At 51.1% G+C, this 20,155-nt stretch overlaps 1 protein-coding gene across 4 annotated transcripts in view; it reads right to left on the reverse strand.

The window, feature by feature from the left end:
• Positions 1–20,155, reverse strand: part of WWC1 (WW and C2 domain containing 1) — a 153,089-nt gene that overhangs the window by 32,207 nt on the left and 100,727 nt on the right. For all 4 annotated transcript variants that reach the window (XM_067732900.1, XM_067732899.1, XM_067732901.1 and 1 more), the window contains exons 6-11: positions 15,350–15,479; positions 13,826–13,972; positions 12,538–12,611; positions 8,681–8,923; positions 2,872–2,961; positions 1,526–2,061 (exon numbers count right to left, since the gene is read on the reverse strand). In XM_067732900.1, coding sequence (XP_067589001.1) covers positions 1,526–2,061; positions 2,872–2,961; positions 8,681–8,923; positions 12,538–12,611; positions 13,826–13,972; positions 15,350–15,479 — 1,220 coding nt within the window. The remainder of the gene's footprint in view (positions 1–1,525; positions 2,062–2,871; positions 2,962–8,680; positions 8,924–12,537; positions 12,612–13,825; positions 13,973–15,349; positions 15,480–20,155) is intronic.

Here is a 20,155-nt window from a genome sequence, read left to right on the forward strand (position 1 = left end):
CACATTGCTCACCACATAATGCACCCCAATGAATTTTAACTATTATAATTTATTATGTGGTTGTTGCTAAAGATAAAGATTTTTCTTGTAATAAATCTTAGCTGTCATCATCAGCTTCCGACCTGAATCTCAGTCCACACCATAATGCTCTTTTCTGACCCCGTGCAGAATGGGAGTCATATCATTCCCTGGCTTCAAACAGTCACACGGATCCTTGCTGCAATGAGGGTAAAACGTAAACTCCTTACGTTACACAACCCGTACTCTGCCCAATTCTCTGCCTTGTTGGTGATCTCCTCCCTCTGGCCCCTCTTGCAGCCCCTTGCTCCAGCCTCAGAGACTTTGCTCTTGCTTCTCCCAAGGCTGGCTCCCTCTCACTGCTCAAGGCTCCGTTCAAGTGTCGCCTTCCTTCACCACCCAATCTGAACTGGCAGCCCTCACCCAACCTGAAAGCCTCCATCACATGCCCTGTTTTATTTATTTATTTTTTTTGCGGTACGCGGGCCTCTCACTGTTGTGGCCTCTCCCGTTGCGGAGCACAGGCTCCGGACGCGCAGGCTCAGCGGCCATGGCTCACGGGCCCAGCCGCTCCGCGGCATGTGGGATCTTCCTGGACCGGGGTACGAACCCGCATCCCCTGCATGGGCAGGCGGACTCTCAACCACTGCGCCACCAGGGAAGCCCTGCCCTGTTTTATTTTCTTCCTAGCACTTTTATTGGTCTGCTTGTACAGTTATTGTCTGTGCCTTCATTTGCATGTAGGCTTCACGGGAACCAGGACCTTGTCTGTCCTCCACGCTGCATCCTTGTGACTAACCCACATGGCATATCAGTTGAATGAAAGAATGAATGAATCCATGTTCACCCATTAGCACAGGACCTGGCATTTAGTTTCAGGAGGTACTTAATATCTGTTGCATGAATGAACCCACCATGGAAAACCCTTTGCTCAAGACCTAGACCATAGTAAACACATAATAAATACCTACTGAATGAATAAATCAATCAATATACCATGTAAAGATCTGGCACATAGAAAGCAGTCAGTAAATGTTGCCCATAGGGGCTTCTCTGGTGGCGCAGTGGTTAAGAATCCGCCTGCCAATGCAGTGGACGCGGGTTTGAGCCCTGGTCGGGGAATATCCCACATGCCGCGGAGCAACTAAGCCCGTGTGCCACAACTACTGGGCCTGCGCTCTAGAGCCCGCGAGCCACAACTACTGAGGCCGCATGCCACAACTACTGAAGCCCACACACCTAGAGCCCGTGCTCCGCCACAAGAGAAGCCACTGCAATGAGAAGCCCGGGCACCACAACAAAGAGTAGCCCCCGCTCACCGCAATTAGAGAAAGCCCGCGCGCAGCAACGTAGACTCAACGCAGCCAAAAATAAAATTAATTAATTTAAAAAAACCCAAAACCACGTTGCCCATAATTATCACTGGGGTCTGGAACTCGGACCCGAGCACAATTCCCACCCTCCTCCCTCCTGGAGGCTCCCGCCCTCCGGATGTGGTGCCCTGTACCTTGGCCCAGAGGCTTGCCCTCTGTTCCAGGTTCCTCCAGCCGGTACCTCTCCCGGGTGCTGTTGCCAAGGCTCAGTTCGCAAAGAGTGGCACTCAGCTCGGGGTCTTCAAACTCCAGGTTGCTCAGGAAGGCGTCTCCAGCCAGGAGGGGGTCAGCGATGAGAGGGGAGCAGGGCGGGGATGGGGAGGAGAGCGAGGAACGGGGGGACAGGGAGCTCATGGACTTTGGAGTGCCGGACAAGGAGCGCAGGGCCTGCAGGCGGCCGCCCCCCTCTGCCTTCTGGGTCTTGGCCACCTCGTCCTCGTGGATGGTGGTGATGCAGCCCGAGGGCCGGAAGCCCGTGGCCCCCTCCAGGAGCAGGAATTCCACCTTGCTCTGTAGTTCCGAGTCCAGCTGTTCGAAGGGGTCATAGTAGAGGTCGGTGAAGCTGGCTGAGGTGGAGGAGTCCAGGCTAGAGGCGGCCAGGGAGCCCCGGCTGGACGTGAGGGATCCGGGGCTGCTGCCCGAGGACAGGCTCTGCATGCTGCCAGAGAGGCTGGGGCAGGGGAGGGAAGGCGAGGACACAGAGTGGGTGGGCCGCCCCGAACTTCCCCCGAAAAGCACCACGTGCACTGAGAATGCAACATCTCATCAGACCCTCTTGACAGTCTCCAGGGTGGACCACGCATCCCCATTTCACTAAAGAGGATATCCCGAGAAGGCCACATAATTACGAGCTGGCAGAGCTGGGATTCGAACCCAAGCCAGCTGCCTTAAAAGTCCACTTTCTCCTCAATATCTCTGTTTCTCAAACCTCCACCAGCGGCATTCCATTTGCATATTTCTCCATATCTGAATGCAACCCCCAATAATGCCGCTTAATATTTTCCTTTAACTCAACTCACTTTTTACACGTTAATATAGTTTTCTGAAAAAGGAAACGTTATATCCTAAGTGTAATTTGAAAAGCATTGTCAACTGTTAAAAATATTTGATGAGAACAGAATGTTGTGATAAAATTCCAGCCACGTTGCCTACCGAGGCCCCAGCCTGAGGCCTACCCTCTCTGTGTTGTGCAAGTGGGCTGGAGAGACGTGAACAAGACACACTAGCACCCAACTGGGGCCTTCTGTTGTGTTGTCAGAGGACCAAGGAGGCTGTGGTCTGGGGAGGTGAAGGGCCCTGCCCCCAGCCACACCAGGCCCAGAACGAGTCCCCCAGATCATCCATCTGCCTGCTCTGCTTCTAAACGGGCACGCTCAGGCCATGGAGGACACATGAAGGGCAGAAGCTGGGCTGGGCTGCCTCGAAACGCCTGCATATGGCCGTGCCCAGGGGAGCGCTCACCCCACTGCCTACTACTCACCTTTTCAGCTGGCAGTGCAGAGCTGCTACCTGCCGGGTGGCTTCCTCAAGCTCTCTCACCAGCTGGTTCCTCTTACTGTTTAACTTCAACCTGAAGGGAGAGAAGGCATGAGTGGGGAGCTCGGAGGGAACCCGCCTCCATCTGCCCATAAAAGGAATCACAGGCATGGGCTCACGGAGATGTACGCACAGACCCACAGACGTACACACAAGAACTTCCTGGAGGCATTATATTATGATGTTTGGAGAGGTATGGCCTCTACGTATAATCCTATAGTAACTGCTATATGCATCACCTGCTATATACCAGGGGCTGACTAGGAAACTTATAACATTGCCTTAAATCATTTACACAATAACCCTGCATAGTAAGAATTTTTTTTTTTTGCGGTACGCGGGCCTCTCACTGTCGTGGCCTCTCTCATTGCAGAGCACAGGCTCCGGACGTGCAGGCCCAGCGGCCACGGCTCACGGGCCCAGCCGCTCCGTGGCATGTGGGACCTTCCCGGACCGGAGCACGAACCCGTGTCTCCTGCATCGGCAGGCGGACTCTCAACCACTGCGCCACCAGGGAAGCCCAAGAATTTTTTTTTTTAACCATTAACCACTTTATATACGAGAAAACTGAGGCTCTTAGAGTTAAATAGTTTACTTAAAGCTAGAGAGTTACTGGCAGAATTAGGAATCCACCCAACCATCCCTCCCTACGCTGTGTACAGACATGCAGAGAGAGAAGACCAAGTGAAGACACAGTAGATGACCATGTGTAGATGGCCATCCACAGACCAAGGAGAGAGATCTCAGGAGAAACAACCCTGCCAACACCTTGTCCTTGGACTTGTGGCTTCCAGGACTGTGAGGAAATAAGTTACCATTGTTTAAGTCATCCAGTTTGTGGAACTTTGGTTTGGCAGCCCTAACAAACGAATGCACCATCTTAGGGTAAAATATAGAAGGAAAAAAAAGGAGGGTCCAGGACTGAGCTCTGAGTCTGTCATCCCAAGGCTGAATGGATGGGCAATAGTCAGCCAAGGAGCTGAAAAGAGCAGTTCCAGAGAGCCTGGGGAGGATCCAGGTGAGCGTGACAGAGTCAGAACCCGGGAGCTAAGGCCTGCACCCAGGCATGCCCACACCAGAGCCCAATTCAGCAGCTCCCTTCCTGAAGGCAAAACCCTTGAGTTTAGAAGGGATGGCTGGATATAGGCTCTGCTCAGCCCCCAGTTTCTCCTGAAATTCCCCACGGGGGCAGCTTGGGTGGGCTCCAGAGAGGGTGCTGCTCCTTGGATCTGACAGGGAAGGAGCTCCATCACCCACTCATGACTTGGGCTGCCCTCCTGCATCCACTAGATTAGTGGCTCTCTGTCCGTGGCCCACAGAGCTCCCCCCGCAGAAAGGGAGGTGTGCTTATTAAATGCACATCCCTGGATTCTACTTAGATCTACTGAATCAGAAGGTCTAGGGGCAGCGCTCAGGAATCCGCGTCTTTTTTTTTGGCCACGCAGTGCAGCTTCCAGGATCTGAGTTCCCCAACCAGTGATTGAACCCGGGCCCCGTCAGTGAAAGTGCCAAGTCCTAACCACTGGACCGCCAGGGAATTCCCTGGAATCTGCATCTTTATTCCCTATTCCAGGTGATTCTTAGGCACAGTAAGGTTTCCGAGCTGCTGCACTGGCTGGGGACTGTAAGGCAGGAACTGCGCCTCACTCTCTCAGCCCCTAGCATGGCGCCCACCACATGGATGTGCTTGGAAAGTTACTGCTGAATGGAAGACTTTTCCCCAGTGATGGGAGGGAAAGCTCATTTGCTCTGCTGAGAGACCTGGATGTTAAATCTCCCCTGGACAGATATGTCCCACCGTTGGCATCTTATCCCCTTATGCCATCCTGCTGCAGGAGGAATGACTGACTCATTGCTCCCAGAGCACAGCCAACCCAGCCTGGGGCCTGGGAGGAAGAGTTCATTTCCATGGAAAAACCTAAACACGCCATCCCTCCACTGACACGCCCAAGGCCTCCAACACAGGCCCTGCCGTGAAGACCAGAGTTTGCTTGAGACACAACTGCAAAGTGATAAGGGAGGGGCAGGACCAGTCACTGGGGAACTGACCTTGTGAAATTTCAGAAAAGACCACGGGAGCCGCGGCCTTGGCATGGTTCTTGGCCAGCTCTGTCCCCAGCCCTGTTTTTCCAGAGTCCTGCCCGGGACTAGGGGGGCTGGCAGATGGAGCCCATAATGGACACGACTATGGAACAAAATCCCAGTTTTCAGCACAATGGACACGACTATGGAATCTGACCCTTCATGAGAGCAAGACCTTGAAAGGGTGTGAGATCTGGGGTCAAGGCGCAGCCTGGGCCACCATTTCCACCTTTGTTTTCCTCTCCCCTGGGAGGAGATCACAGAGGTGTGCTCTGGCAGTAAGTGCAGGTCCCCAGTAGAGCCCCAACAGGAGGCTGAGGGGACCGGGAGCCAGATGGCCTTGACCTCCCGAGCACAGGGGTGTAGCTACCAGCAGCCACACACAGACGCCGAGGCGGCCTCCTACAGGTATTGGGCTTCGCTGGCCATACGGTGTTTGCATGTGATGCCTGGCACGTGCCGGGAGGCCAAGAACACATCAAGCGCGGAAGCAGGCAGAGGACCCAGGAGGTGGGGCTGGAACCCCCACAAGCTGCGGCTCAGCGCCTGGGGTACTGGTTAAAGATGCAAGAGCCTGGGCTCCATCTCAGGCCTGAGGAATTGGTCCCTGGGCTGGGGGCAGGGAGTCCGCACTCTAACAGGCGCTGCAGCTCTCAGGAGTGCTGGGGAGGGCCCCTGGGGAGGGAGGAGGAAGCAGCGTGCAGGACGGGGAGTCCTGGGGGGACGTCTGTGCTTCTGATTGATTCGACACTGGGGTTTGGTAGGCCCTGTGGTGTGCTCTTCCTGGCCTTCTCAAAGGCACCTTGAACAGAGAGGCTGTTGTGTGAGGTGACGAGTCTAATATTCCCATGCTGAGAGACAGAGAGAGAGAAGAGAGAGAGGAGCATGAGAAGCAAAAAGAGAAAGAAACCTAGAGAGAGAACAAGAGAGTCAGAGGGATGAACACAGACAAACAGGGGGCCAGAGGCAGACAGCTGAACACGGACGAAGACGGCTGGGTGGGCTTTCTCCTCTCTTTCGTGCAGGAGGCTCACAGCCGTCAGCCCTGTCCCTGTCCTTCCCAAGGTTCTCGCCTCTTCCTGCCCACGTGCCCCCTGGCTTCTCTCTGCATGTCCCCCAGGGGACCTCGAGACACCTGCTCAGCAGCTGCCACGGCGTGGAGGTTCTGGCTTCCCTGGACGGGCCGTGCGAACTCACTGTTCCAGGGGAGCAATCAGACCTTTGAAAGACGGGGCTGAAGGCAATAATAAAAGACCTTCTAAGTGGGCAGGAGACTAAGGCAAGCATGAGCTCCAGAGCCAGCAAGCCTGGGCTGTGATCCCAGCTCTGCCATTTGGTGATGTTGGCTGAGCCTCAGTTTCCACAACTATGAAATGGAGATTAACCTCAGGGTTGCTGGGAGGTTTAAATGAGATGATATAGCTTACAGAGTCTGGTACTTAATGGTACATTTTGCATGTAGTATAGGGGTCTCTAAGAGAATATCCAATCCTAGTTTCGAGAAACCAAAATTCTGATAGCAGAGAAGAGCCTCAATTCACAATCTGGTCCAACCACCTGCCTTCAGAATATATAAGTATTCAATGTAATTATCCTGTTTTTTTTTTTTCCTATTAGGCCATTGAAGTCCATATTGGTCAATGACTTGCACAAGGTAGGTGGTGGGAAGGGTCTCTCTATTGACCCAACAAGGAGTAAGGTTGCCAGGGATCTGTTCTCTTCAGCTGCCGGCTGTGAGCATCATGAAAAGCTAAGGGCTTTCCAGTGATGGCTGTAGGGTCAGGGGCCCAGAGGACTGGTAGACAGATCAGGAGGTGCATACAGAGGCCTGTAAGGGTCTGCCCGGGCTGGCGAACCATTTATGCATTCAACTAACACTAAAGGCACAAAGGTGTCTAGACACAGGCCTTGTCCCCAAGGTGCACAGACAGCCTTGGGGAAAGCAGGACAAAGTGTTGGCACTGAGAGAGAATTCTAGAAGGTGCTTCCTAGGGTTACAAAGCACCAAATACTGAAGCCCTCTCCTCCTCCCTCTCCCACCTGCCTGGTGGGAGGTCAGTGCTTATCTTCCCAGGGGAAGATAAAGGAGAGGAAAGTGACATATCCCTGGTAGGAGTTCTGACAAGGGGCTTGGTGGGGAGAGATTCCCCACCATGGACCAGTCAATGGACTGTGTGATGTGGTTACAAGAGGCCAGTAAGAGGCTGGTCAACGTGCCCCGTCTGGCACCCCACCATGTGCAAATAGAGCTTACTCAGTTACTAGGGTGGGATTGCAAGCAGCGTTCCTCAGCACTCGGGAGGCTCCCTGAAGGCATCTTAGGACCCATGATGGGGTGATGCAAGGAGCCCAGCCAGGCACCTAGGATGCCTGGCCTGCTGCCACTGGGCCCAGACAAGTTTATCTGCTTTATAAACTGGGCTTCTGCCTCTGATTTCACTGGAAAGAGGAATTCCCTTGCTCATCCCTCTCCCCCACCTCCCCCTCCCCCAACGAAGTTTGAAAATCACCATCTTCAACTCCAGCTCCTTAAGGGCAGGGGCCTTGTTCAATAAAGTCTGCTGCCAAAAAACAAGTGAAAATAACTGAATAGATTTTAAGGGTATCAGGGCAGGGATCGTGACTTGTTCATTTCTGAATCCTCCAAATTGCCTTGCACACAAAATATGTGCAACAAGACGTTTCTTACACGAATGAATGAATAAACAACGGGCTGATGGACTGACTGACTGAATGAATGAATGAGAAACTGGGGATTGTAGGACCCACTGTGAACACGGAGTTGCGCTCTGTGCAATGTGGGTGTGGAGGCTGGTGAGACACTGAAGGAAGTAAAGTCTGTTATAAGGCTTCAACTGGAGAATGGAAACCAGTGGCTTTCAGGTTAAGTCAAGCCCACAGATGAAGCTGATTTAGCCCTCATGGTATTTAAAAAAATTTTTGGATTAGTTGCCAATATTTAAAAAACAAAATCCAAACAACTTTTTTCTTGAAATATGGGGGCCTCTGGCAGCCTGGGGCCTGCACCTCCACTGGCTGCAGACGGCGCCTGCTTTAGACAAGTGGGGTCTGTACCTTCCGGTCGCACATGGCCCACGGCCAGGTGGGCCTCTGGCATTTACATCACCTGCTTGACTCCTATAAACATCTCAGTTCGCGACCCCCATCTCAACCAGTGTATTTCAAACTGCAAATTGCAATTTGTTAGCATGTGGCGAAATCAATTTAGTGGGTCATGACCAGCATGAAAAGAAATGCAACATAAAAGAAAATATCACAGGGCTGTCACACAGAGAAAGAGTATGCACTGCTTTGTGAAACTGTTGTCTATGAGATAATACTACAATGTGAATCACTGTCACAAAGTTGCAGAACGACTGCTCTAAATTACATAGAGTTTATCTTAGGAGATAATTTTTGAAAACCTGCAGGTAAGCAGATTTTTTGGTAATGCGATTCCCTGTGTAAAGTTCTGGGGTAGCTGGATGCTGAGTCACTTCCCCAGATTCGCTACTTCGGAAAGCGGTGAGATCTTTAAACCGAGTGTCCTCGGGCTGGAGCCCAGGAACCCCAGGTTGTCCCCGTCACCTCTCCCCACCCCGCTGGGGGCCGGAGGACGGACCGGCAGCGAGGGTAGGGCCCCGGCCCCCCGGCCCCCGGCCCAGCCCCACCTCTCGGTCAGCGCCTTGCTCTGGGTGTCCCGGGCCGCCTGCAGGTCCTTCTCCAGCCGCTTCCGGGCCATCTCCAGCTGCTCCACCTCCCCCTGGGTCCACTTCCGGGGGCTGATGAAGCGCATCTCCTTCAGCAGCTCCTCCTTCTCGTTGATGAGGATCAGCCGGTCCCTCTCGGAGTCGAGCACTCCCGGCCAGGCCTCGCTGTCGAGCTTGGCCAGCTGGATCTTCAGGTTGGCGATCCTGCGGGCCAAGAGGGTGAGCGTGACTGGTGCGCCCAGGGCAATGCGGGAGCAGCGTGACAGACTGTGTTTCCAAGGTTACATGGTCCAAGGAGGCCATGCTGTTCTCAGAGCATCCTCTTTGACAGTGACTGACTTCCTTTGAATCAGTGTGTGGTCTCACGGAACAGATTTTCATCTAACAAACGTATGCGGTGCCTACCATGTGCCAACCGTGAGTAGGCTCTGCAGGGATAGGGTAGAGGCAGTGTCCTTGCCTGCAGGGACATGAAGCCCGATCCAGTAGAGGTGGATTCGTCACCAGGCAATAGCCTCCTACCACTAGCTAGGTAACCTTGGGCAAGTCTCTTCGTCTCTCTGAAGGGAATAACAAAACTTCCTTCCTTGTAGGGTAACGGCTGAAGGTTTTATGACATAATTCGTAAAATGTCCGAGCACAGCATTTCATGCTAAACAAGCACACAGTGAATGTTTCTGCTGCCACTTGCCTATTCCCTGTTTCGCTGCTTCTTAGGTGTGTAATGTTGGGCACACTCCCTGAGCCTTGTATATAAGAAAACAGTTACTCCTCCTTCAGAATTGGTGTGAAAATGAGCACTTCTGTGTTCAGTGCGTCTGGCACATAAGTGCTGAACCAGTGGCAGTCATGGGCCCACTACGACCACAGCAAATACTGCCATTGCTAACCTTGTGTTCTCAACTAGAAAGTGGCGGCAATACCCTGCGAACAGCTGAGGATTTGAGGGCAGAGGCTTTGGGTTGGAGTCTTGGCTCTGACCTTCTTAAGGAATCATTTAGGTAACACAAGCTTCTAGCACAGTGCCTGGTACACTGCAGGCCCTTAGTAAGTGTTACAGGAAGGAGTTGGGAGCCCTTCACTGCTTTGAGACACAGTATCCTCATCTGTAAGATGGGAATAGTGATGGTACCTGCAAGGTGGGTTATGAGGACCAAGTGAAAACGTACCATTAAGAGCTCTTTATATAATGCCAAGTGCTACATAGACATTAGGTATGATTATTGTTGAATCAAATTAAGATTCACAGTATTGCTAAGAGTATCGCTTCAAATATTTAAAAGCAATCATGTGATCCTTTAGGATTTAGTCTTTGCAAAGTGCTTTTAGCTATCACTGTCCTAGCCTCACCCCATCCCTAAAGGGCGGATAGGACCTGGTGGTAACCCTGTTGGACAGATGGCCAGAGAGGATATGGCTCACCTAAGACTGCAGGTCATAAACGTGGTCAATATCTGCTGAGGTCCCAGACCTCTGGACCCTCAGTTAAATCTTTTTTTTAATTAAATAAATAATTAATTAAATAAATAATTTGCTGCGTTGGGTCTTTGTTGCTGTGCGCAGGCTCTCTCTAGTTGCGGGCAGCGGGGGCTACTCTTCGGTGCGGTGCGCAGGCTTCTCATTGCGGTGGATTCTCTTGTTGCGGAGCACAGGCTCTAGGCACGCGGGCTCAGTAGTTGTGGCGCACGGGCTCTAGAGCACAGGTTCAGTAATTGTGACGCACGGGCTTAGCTGTGCTGCGGCATGTGGGATCCTCCTGGACCAGGGATCGAACCCGTGTCCCCTGCACTGGCAGGCGGACTCCCAACCACTGCACCACCAGGGACGTCACAGTTCAATCTTATCTGCAAACAATGTGACCAAACTCAAAACACTGTTCGGGACAAGATCTCCATGCTGTGTAGTGAAAATTCCATACAGAGAAACACATCTACATGTGCTCATTCCCCAGCCAAGTGTCTCAGCAGGGATTCTCAGAGTTAATTAATTTAAATTCCATATTCACATATACAGCAATCCATCAAAACTGGCTTTGGGATAACTCTGTAGCTGCTGTTATCCAACCAGCTGCTTCAAGGATAGAGTGGTATGGCCAGGTCTGGCAGGGGCTCCACTACACATGGGACATTGAAGGGGTAATTGATGCTTTCTTGGATGTACTTTCTGGTGGCGTTTTCCTTATGCCAGTGATCCCTAAACTTTTAGCCATACATCCTTAGGAGAATCTGATGAAATGTGCTAGACTCTCTGCCAAGAAACACACATGTGACAAAACTTGGCATACGATGATCAGACCTTGCGTTATATAGCCACTTGCCCTCCCTGCTTCAAGACCTGCAGCCTCTGCTTTCCCATTCAGCAGGCTGCTCTATTCTTTACACTTGACACATTTTTGACCGGAGATGTATTACGGCCACAGGCATTAGTTTCTGCAAAAATCCCACGGTCAATCATGTGCTCAACTACCTTTGGGTGAAGGGGGAGGCACAAAGCTGGATAAAGGACGAGCCAGGAAGCTCTGTGATGAGAAGTTTAATGGCTCAACCCCAAAGGGAAGATTTCAGTCCTTTCATTTCTCCATAACAGATCATCTAAGATAGGCATTCCAGCAAATTGGAACAGATCCAGGGTTCAGAGTGGTCGCCTTCAGAGGGGACAAGAAGTGGTTGTCCGAACGTAGAAATCGTGCTGTTTTGCTGGACCTCTAGGGGGAGCTGAAATAGTGCACAGGATGTGTTTCTTCCCACCTGAACTGTATCCAATTTCTCCTTCTTTTGTTAACAATATTCCAAATTTCCTTTGGGAAATCAGTCCTCCCGTACTTTCAAGTCACTTGGTTCCCACAAAGCTGACCTCAGTCCCCTTCCCAGAGTCGTGCATGTGACCCATGCTTGGACCTTCACAGAATTCTTATTCCTCCCACCCTGCAATAGTGATTGGTTCTCCCAGAAAATCCAGTGAGTTTCAAACCCAAAGTTTGTTAAAACAGTTGTGAAAGGTAGGTCCTCTGGGGTTTCTAACCTGGTAGTATGTAAGCCTAGAACTGCTGGGGGTCATCTTTCTGCTTTGACAGGAAAGTCTGTCAACACAAAGGCAAGCAGGGCTAAGAAAAGGAGAGTGTTTGAGTCTATGTGACATCATTTGAATCCCTGGATCCAGCTGTGCCTGAAGCTGGTTACTGCAGCACTTTGGAGTTCAATAACCAAAAAATTTCCTTTTTTGCATCTTCTATTGAATAGTTTCTATCAGATTCCTGTCCATATGGCGTGGACCGTTACAGATTCTCTAAAAATGTCAGCTTTGATTACTATTTTAATTTTATTTGTGGCAGTGGAACCCAGCTGCTTAGGATTCTGTGAAGCCACAGAACATCTGAAGTCCCTGGTGTCTACACAGTTTAAAAACACAGCTTGTTCCCAGTTGGGCAGGAGACACTGAAGTGGGTAGTATTCGTAGTCTTTTTAGTCTGTTGCTAAAACCCCAGCTGTGCTCCTTCACACCAAACTACTTGTACGATTGTTGGTAAACCTTGATTTTAGAGGTTGAGTTTCAGGCGGGCAAGTGGAAAGATTATGAGGCTTTGAGGTTTAAAGTATGGTTCAAAACATAGTTCCATTCTTCATCTAGCTAAGTGTCCCTGGTTGAGTCATTTCCTGAGTTTCAGAGAGGATTAAGGTATGAAGATGATAATACCTTCACAATCTTTGTGAGGATTAAACATGATGAGATGTGTAAAAAGCAGGCACAGAGCAGACACTCTACAATGGTAGTTATCATTGTTGGGGCCATCCTACCCCCAGACCCCAGCCTCTAGTTACCTTCTCTTAGCCTCTTCATATCGAAGGCGCAATCTCACCTTCTCCGCCAACTGATTGTTGCTGCTGGTGCCGAACTGGAGGAAAGAACGAGTCGGGAATTATATGGCTATTGTGGCCAGTGCTGAGCTGGGTTTCAGGAGCTCATGAGAGACTTGACAGCTTGTGTGGGAAGTAGCTAAAAATAGTCCCCAATTACTGAGCTGGCTGTGTGAATTGCAGGGAAGCTAGTTAGGGGAAAAACACTTTCTTTCCTTAAGGCATGGGAAGAGCCCCAAACTCAGACATTTAACACTTCTAGAAGAGAAGCCGAGGGCCCAGAATATCGTCTTGCAGCCCCAAATGGCTTGGAGGCCATTCAAGCACCAGAAGCATGGCGGACAGCTGGTCAGGAGGAAACACGGACAGCAAATACACAAGACAGCCGTTCTGGGCGTGCTGCGGAGGGGGCCCACCAGACACTCAGGGAGCCTGCAGTCAGGAGTGCAACACTGAGTGAGTGAGAGGAAGGTCCCAGAACTTGGAAGAAGGCACACAGTTCCTTCACAAATACTTCGGCCCACGGGTGGCTTGTAGCTGGACACATGGGTGGTGTGGGGAAGGAGAGCGCGGCCCCGTTTGCCACGCCACGCTCTGTCGGGAGTGGCAAGAAGCTACAAGGCTCACCCCATCAGACGTGAACACAGCTTCCCCTCACAAGTGGGAACACGACTATAGAGACCAGACAGAATAGCATTTAGCCATGGAGGCTGGTTCATTCAATGTCACCTGCTCTAGGAAAACAAAAGCTCTTCAAAGTTATGGATTGCCGTGGGTCAGTCCTGCTCTAAGAGTTTCAGGAGCGATGTCTGGGACAGCACTTGCACTATTCATTACTCTGACCGGGCTGAGCTTTTGAACTGGGAGGCAAGCAGCTGTCTGAAAGCTGTATGCATTGTTTTGGGATGAACAGGAGGGAAATATCCTGTTTCCCAGCTGGTGAAAGAACAACAGAATGGCGCTGCAAATTAGCACGAAGGAAACCAGAGAAAGACGCCTGGTCCTTCAGACATACTTTCTGTGCAGCATCTAGAGATGCATTCACGTGGCCAGGGAGTCAGTGCTGGCTTTTTCTCCACATCATCATCTCATGTCATCCGGGGGCCAGGAGGTCTGCAAGAGAACGGAGCTCCAGAAGGCTGAGTTAGCAGCCAGGCCCATAGACATTCACCAGCCAGCTCCTCAGGTGAGTCACAAGAAGGGTACTCTGTCCCTTGGGGGCCCGCAGCAGCAGCACACGCTGTCTACTCACACTTCCTGAGATGTCCGTCTGGGAGCTCACATCCAGGTACTGTTTCGGCAGCGGGAAACCTGAACTCTCCAGAGAGCTGCTGCTGGACCACAGGTCAGAGTGAGACCCTCTGTCGGTGTGGAAGCCGTCCTTCAGCATGGCGAGGCTCTGGAACGGAGGGCAGGGTTGGCGACGCACCCTCCTGGGAGGGAGCTCTGGGCCTGTCACTCTCTGTGAATCTACTAGGAACCCAAGCTCCCCCTAGACATCCCACGTAGCCTGTAAAGAGCTACTAGTGAGGAGGTGCCAAGCACTGGGCCAGGCCCTTTACATGGGGTCAACCAGTGTGGACACCGGCCCTGGAGACACACGGACTGAGCTGGAACCCCTGCTCTGCTACTTCCTAGCTGTGTGGTCTGAGCTTGTTGATGAAGCTCTCTGTGCCTCAGTTTCCTCTCCTGCAAAATGGGAATAATCACGGGTCCTATCTCACAGGGCTATCATATTGATGAAACGAGATGACTGGTGTAAAGCACTAGTTCAGTCAATACTCAATAACTGTCAGCTCTACCATGATCTGATTTAATCCTAATCACGGTCCTGCGAGGAGTAACCTATGATTATCCCCCATTTTATCCACGAGGGAGTTGTTACAGGGAGAAGCTGGCAACTGACAGAACCAGGATTTGGTTTTGGTCTATCCGACTTGGTACTCTTAACTGCTAAACACGATCGGAACATGCCTCACTGTCTGCTAATGTCTTGTCACTGGGCTGCAGTCCTGGGCAGGAGCTATGAAATTATTCTGTTTCTCACAGAGTGCAAAGCTTCCTTCACCAACTCATTTACAGTGTCTCTGAGCTTGACTGCTCATCTGCCGATGGGAATGAAAACAGAATATCTCAGAGGTCAAGGAGGCAGTTCCTTTGAGGGTAGGTGGGATGTACAGGGGTTAAGAGAATGGGCTTCTGAGTCAGTTGTCCATGGGTTTGAATCTTGGCTCTACCACTTACTCTCCGATCTGTGCAGTCTTTTGCTGTATGACGGAGATAACCTAGCACTGATGTAAGGGATACGTGAGGAACAGTGCTTGCAAAGTGCTTGGCACTACTGCCTGAGAGATATTAAGTCGTATCTGTCATCCTTTGTCACTTCCCAGCACAGAGTTGGAACATGAAATGAAATGCTTACAAAGATGCTACATTTTGATGTCGAGGTGATGTTGAAACCACCTCCCTCCATTTGGTTCTGTGCAAAATAAGCCAGATGGCTAAAGCTAGTGGCAAGGAGGTGGCCTTTAGACTAGACCAGAGAGCTCCTGTTCCAGCTCTGCCATTGACACTGGCTGTGTGACCTTAGGCAAGTCACTTCATGCTTCTGAACCTCCATTTCCTCCTCTATAAAAATGAGACTAAAAGCCCAAGAGAACTAGTGAGGAGAACTCACAGATCTTGCAGCATGTGGAAATAGCCCACATGAGTCCTGGCGTAGGAAGGTGCTCAGGAGAAACTGGGATGGGGCCCACATCACTGGGAACTCTCGTACCTTAATGAGATCTTGCTTTTCCTTTTCTCCACAGGTGATGGCCTTTTTGATGGCTTTTGTTTCTCTCAGGACAGCCTGCGCTTCGTCCAGTTTGTAGCTGCCCTGAGCATCAGACATTTTCTTATCGATTCTAGGAGACAGTCAACAGGAAAGGTCAGACAGAGAGAGACAGGCCGAGGGATGGGGTTTCCCCAGAAGAAAAGCATAGACCATAGTGCTTCAGTCCTGGAAGAAGTCTCCTCTCTTCCCTGCATACCCTTCTTCCCCAGGTCCTGCCTATTGGATAAGGCACAGAAGGTCCCTGTCAAACTGCAAATGTCCCATAGTGTGGGGCTGCAGAAGCAACACCATTCTTGAAGTCAACTCTTACAGGAAGCCTTCCCTGATTACATCCTTGAGCCAGGCTTGAATATGTTTGTGTAGTTTTAGTATCTGGCATGGAACAGTCCTTTTCTTCCCCCTTAACGTTATTTTGTTTTATTTTACTTTATTTATTGAATGAAAGATTCTTTAAATTCTATAGTACCTGACAATTTTCAAAGTTTCACCCACATGATTTCATATAATCCCATAATAACCCTTTTATCTCCCTACCTCTATACTGCCCCTTCCTCCTCCCCTCTCCCCACTGGTAACCACTAGTTTGTTCTCTATACCTGTGAGTCTGCTTCTTTTTGTTTTATTCACTAGTTTGTTGTATTTTTTAGATTCCACATATAAGTGTTATCATACAGTATTTGTCTTTCTCTGTCTGACTTATTTCACTTAGGGTGTTGCTGCAAATGGCAAAATTCCATTCTTTTTCATGGCTGAGTAGTATTCCACTGTATACAGTATATATACCACATGTTCTTTATCCATTCATCTGTTGACAGACACTTAGGTTGCTTCCACACCTCAACAATTGTAAGTAATGCTGCTATGAATGTTGGGGTACATGTATCTTTTTGAATTAGTGTTTTTTGGATATATACCCAGGAGTGGAATTGCTGAGTCATATGGTAGTTCTGTTTTTAGTTTTCTGAGAAATCTCCATACTGTTTTCTACAGCGGCTGCACCAATTTACATTCCTACCAACAGTGTAGGAGGGGTTCCCTTTTCTCCACATCCTCACCAACATTTGTTATTTGTGTTCTTTTTGACGATAGCCATTCTGACAGGTGTGAAGTAATAGCTCATTGTGGTCTTTGATTTGCATTTCCCGATGATCTGCAACGTTGAACATCTTTTCGTGTCCTTTAATCTGGCTCTCTCAACCTCAGGATTCTTGGGGCTAGACTCTTCTTTGTTGTCGGGCTGTCCTGCGCATTGTAGGCTGTTTGGTAGCACCCCCGGTGTCTGCCCACTAGATGCTAGCAGCATCCTGACCTTGAGTTGTGACAACCAAAAATGTCTCCATCCTTTACCTCATGTCTCTTGGGGGAGAGGAGCAAAGTCATCCCTGGTGAGAACCACAGGGATGACTTTGCTCCTCTCGTTAATGGCCACAGGGAAGGAAAGGTTAGAAGGATGCAGAACTCCCAGCCCTACCACTTAGTAGTGTGACCTTGGGCATGGCCCTCACGCACATGGAGCCTCAGTTTCCTCCTCTGAGAAAACCTGGATAATGTCATCTTGCCCGGCCCATGTTCACAGAGCTGTGAGGAAATGTCAAATGGGAAAAGGATGGAACATCAGGTGGGGAACTAGGGAGTACCAGGCAAATGTGAGGAGTTAGAATACTTCCATCCTTGGGAGCTTCCTAGCTGATCCAGGCCCTACACACAGGTTCGTTCTGATGGGGGACGATGGGAGTAAAAAAGCCAAGGGGAACGGTGTCGTTTTCTGAAGGTCAGACAAATCAGAGGTGGTGGGGAGCCCAGCCCTCTGGGGAAGGAAGGCTGTGCGTGGAAAAGGTTCTGAAGGGCAGAGAGAAAATTTAACTGCTTCACACTTTCATCAAAGGCTAGGGCCGAGGTTTCAGTTCCCGGGGAAGAAAAGGAAGTTTTACAGGCTACGGGAACACCACAAACCCATTATTTCAGGATGAGAAACCACTCGTAGGCATTCCTTTCTGGTTTCCTGCTAGAGGCCAAAGTGTCCTGGGCTAAAAATAACCTGACTGGGGAATCACAGGTTGCCATCCTGGCCTCATTGTCGGGGCCTGTGAGCAGGGGAGTGGGTTGGTAGGGGGTGGGGGGAAGATGCGGTCTCAGCTCGGCCCTCCCCCTTCCGTTATTTCAGCCTCCTCCGTGTGGGGAAGACAAAGCCCCAGTTATGTCTTCCCACTAAAAATAGCCTGTCTGTTCCTTTCGAGGACTTGGGCCTGGGCAAGCTTGCCCAGTCGGCTAAGACTGGTCTCAGATTTAGTTTGAAAAATTAGTCTACGGGAGCTTTTCCCCAGCAGAGCCGAGTGTCTGGGACCGGAGGTGGCCCTGCCCCAAATGGGAAAGGGGTGCAGGGGAGACGCGGTTTGCTTGAACAGGGCTGGGGGCTCTGGGGAAGGGTCTGTGCCCGGCTGTCCTCTGCCAGCTGGGGGAGGGTGGCTTTGAATCCTCAGGAAGGGACAGACATGGTCTGTCTGCCAGGCCTCGGCCTCCTCAGGCGACTTCTACCTGATGGCTCCCGGCGGCCTTAGCAACCCAGCCTCTGGAATCCGGCTCCAGAGAGTAGCCGGGAGAAGGAACACTCTTAGGACTGGGGAGCGGGGGAGGAGAACAAAGGGTTACCATTATGCACCCAGTGAATGAATCTTTTTTTTTTAAGGGAAAGAAAAGTTGCGTGGTTGGTGGGAAGGAGAGGGTGTGTTTTAGGATTTCCAAATTACACAGCTGTCCTTTCTCGCAGCACTTGAGAGACTCACACACCCGGCAGCCACAGGGCAGCCACAGAGACGCAAGGCAAAGGCTCTGACGGCGGCCGACTCCTCTTGGACTTGTCCAGACAACCCTCACCTGGGCAGGGTGGCCCTGGGGACATGCAGAAAGATGCTGTCCTGCCCTCCTCCTCCCACGGGGCTGGTGGGCCTAGACTTCCCGTTGATGAGGGCTCAGGGCAGCTGACAGGGCCAAATCCCAAGCTTTGGGCTTGATTTTTCTTTTCGGGCTCCTCTACGATGTATGCTTCAATCCTCAGCCACCTTTTTGCTTTTTAAAACTGGGTTTGCTGACCATGAAGTGAACAAAGGGATGAGTTTCAGCTTCCCCCAGGTTCTGAAAAGAGAGGAGGCCACGAAGTGACTGGGTCATCCCCCACTAGACACTTTGAAAAGGGTCCCAAGCGAGAGGGTAAGGGGCCTGATGTTTTCTGGGTCTGGGGAGGGGGTCATCTGGGATGATACCAGGAAGGGAGGTATTAACACACGAGCTTCAAAATCCAAGAGTCCCGGGTTCCAAACCAAGCTCTGACGCTCACAAGCTAGGGGGTCTCGCAGGTCTATCTTCAGCCCCATCAGTGAGGCCGAATAAAAACTGCTCTTAAAGGGAGTAGAGACGAGGAGACGGGTACACAAGCACATACCCAGCGCGGCCTCGAGCCCAGGGAGGACACAGAGTTCATCTGAGTTCCTTCCCAAGCGCAGGCAGGCAAGTAGCTAGAGGTCACCACCCTCTTCCGCTCACTGGGCTCTCCCTATGTGCCAGGCAGAGTCACGCGCTCCACGTGGATTTTCCAATTCAATGTTTACAATAACTTATTTTTCAGATAAAGAAACAGGAGCTCAAGGGGGTTAAGCCACTTTTCCACGTTCCCAGGGAACTGAGATTTGAACCTAGGCCATCTGTCCCTTGCGGCAACATCCCTAACCCTCTCTGCCAAGGTGCCCATTAAAGCAGAATGGTTTCACTTCTTCCACAGTGAACACGGGGCCGGCTTCCGGCCAGGAGTGTGGGTAGCCAGAGCCGCGATGCAGTCTTATCTGGGCCCCATATCAAACGGGCGGGCGAGGGAAGGGGAAAGAAAGGAGGTTTGTCTTCGGGGTTTCAGCGTCAGCTTACCAAGCAACAAGAATTTTCAATGCTGCTGCAGGGTGACAAAGTGGTAAAACAGGTTTGTGGTGGCTCGGAGGATAATGGGAAGTGTTTTAACCCGAAGCTCCAGAGGATCCCAGAGTGGGGAGTGGGGAGGCGGGAGAGGAAAGGGAAGGGCACCTGCGCTGAGAGTGAGTAGCCCTTAAACTATGTGCTCAGAAGCTGCTCCACTAAGGAATTTTCGGAAGTCACAGTACTGCCCTCAACTGTCCTTGGCACCACTGGTGATTACGAAGAAGCGTAAAGCACGGCCCCTTGTCCTAATGAGACTAGGACCCGGTTTGAGAGACGGGATTGGCATATGTATATATACCTACCGAAATAACATATATCTATAGAAACACAAATATATAAACACAAAGCCATAATACAGAACACAAAAAGGTACTCTACACAATCTATAATCCAAAGCCATACTTCCTTCTACCCTGTGTTCTGGAATGGGCAGGGGGGAGGGGGGGGCGGGGTCTGGGGAGTGGGGAGATGTGAATAAGAACCAACCGGCCCCTCGACTGGTGGTCACAGTTTGCTCGATTAATTGGACTTGGAGACGGACACCCAAAGGCTCGGGGCTGTGGCCACAGAGTGGTGAAGAGTGGACTGAGGTCCAGGGAATGAGGTAAAGGTACAGTCAGGGCTTCCCTGGTGGCGCAGTGGTTGCGAGTCCGCCTGCCGATGCAGGGGACACGAGTTCGTGCCCCGGTCTGGGAAGATTCCACATGCCGCGGAGCGGCTGGGCCCGTGAGCCATGGCCACTGAGCCTGCGCGTCCGGAGCCTGTGCTCCGCAACGGGAGAGG

The sequence above is a fragment of the Pseudorca crassidens genome, chromosome 3 (assembly GCF_039906515.1).
Source record: "Pseudorca crassidens isolate mPseCra1 chromosome 3, mPseCra1.hap1, whole genome shotgun sequence".
Lineage (NCBI taxonomy): Eukaryota > Metazoa > Chordata > Mammalia > Artiodactyla > Delphinidae > Pseudorca > Pseudorca crassidens.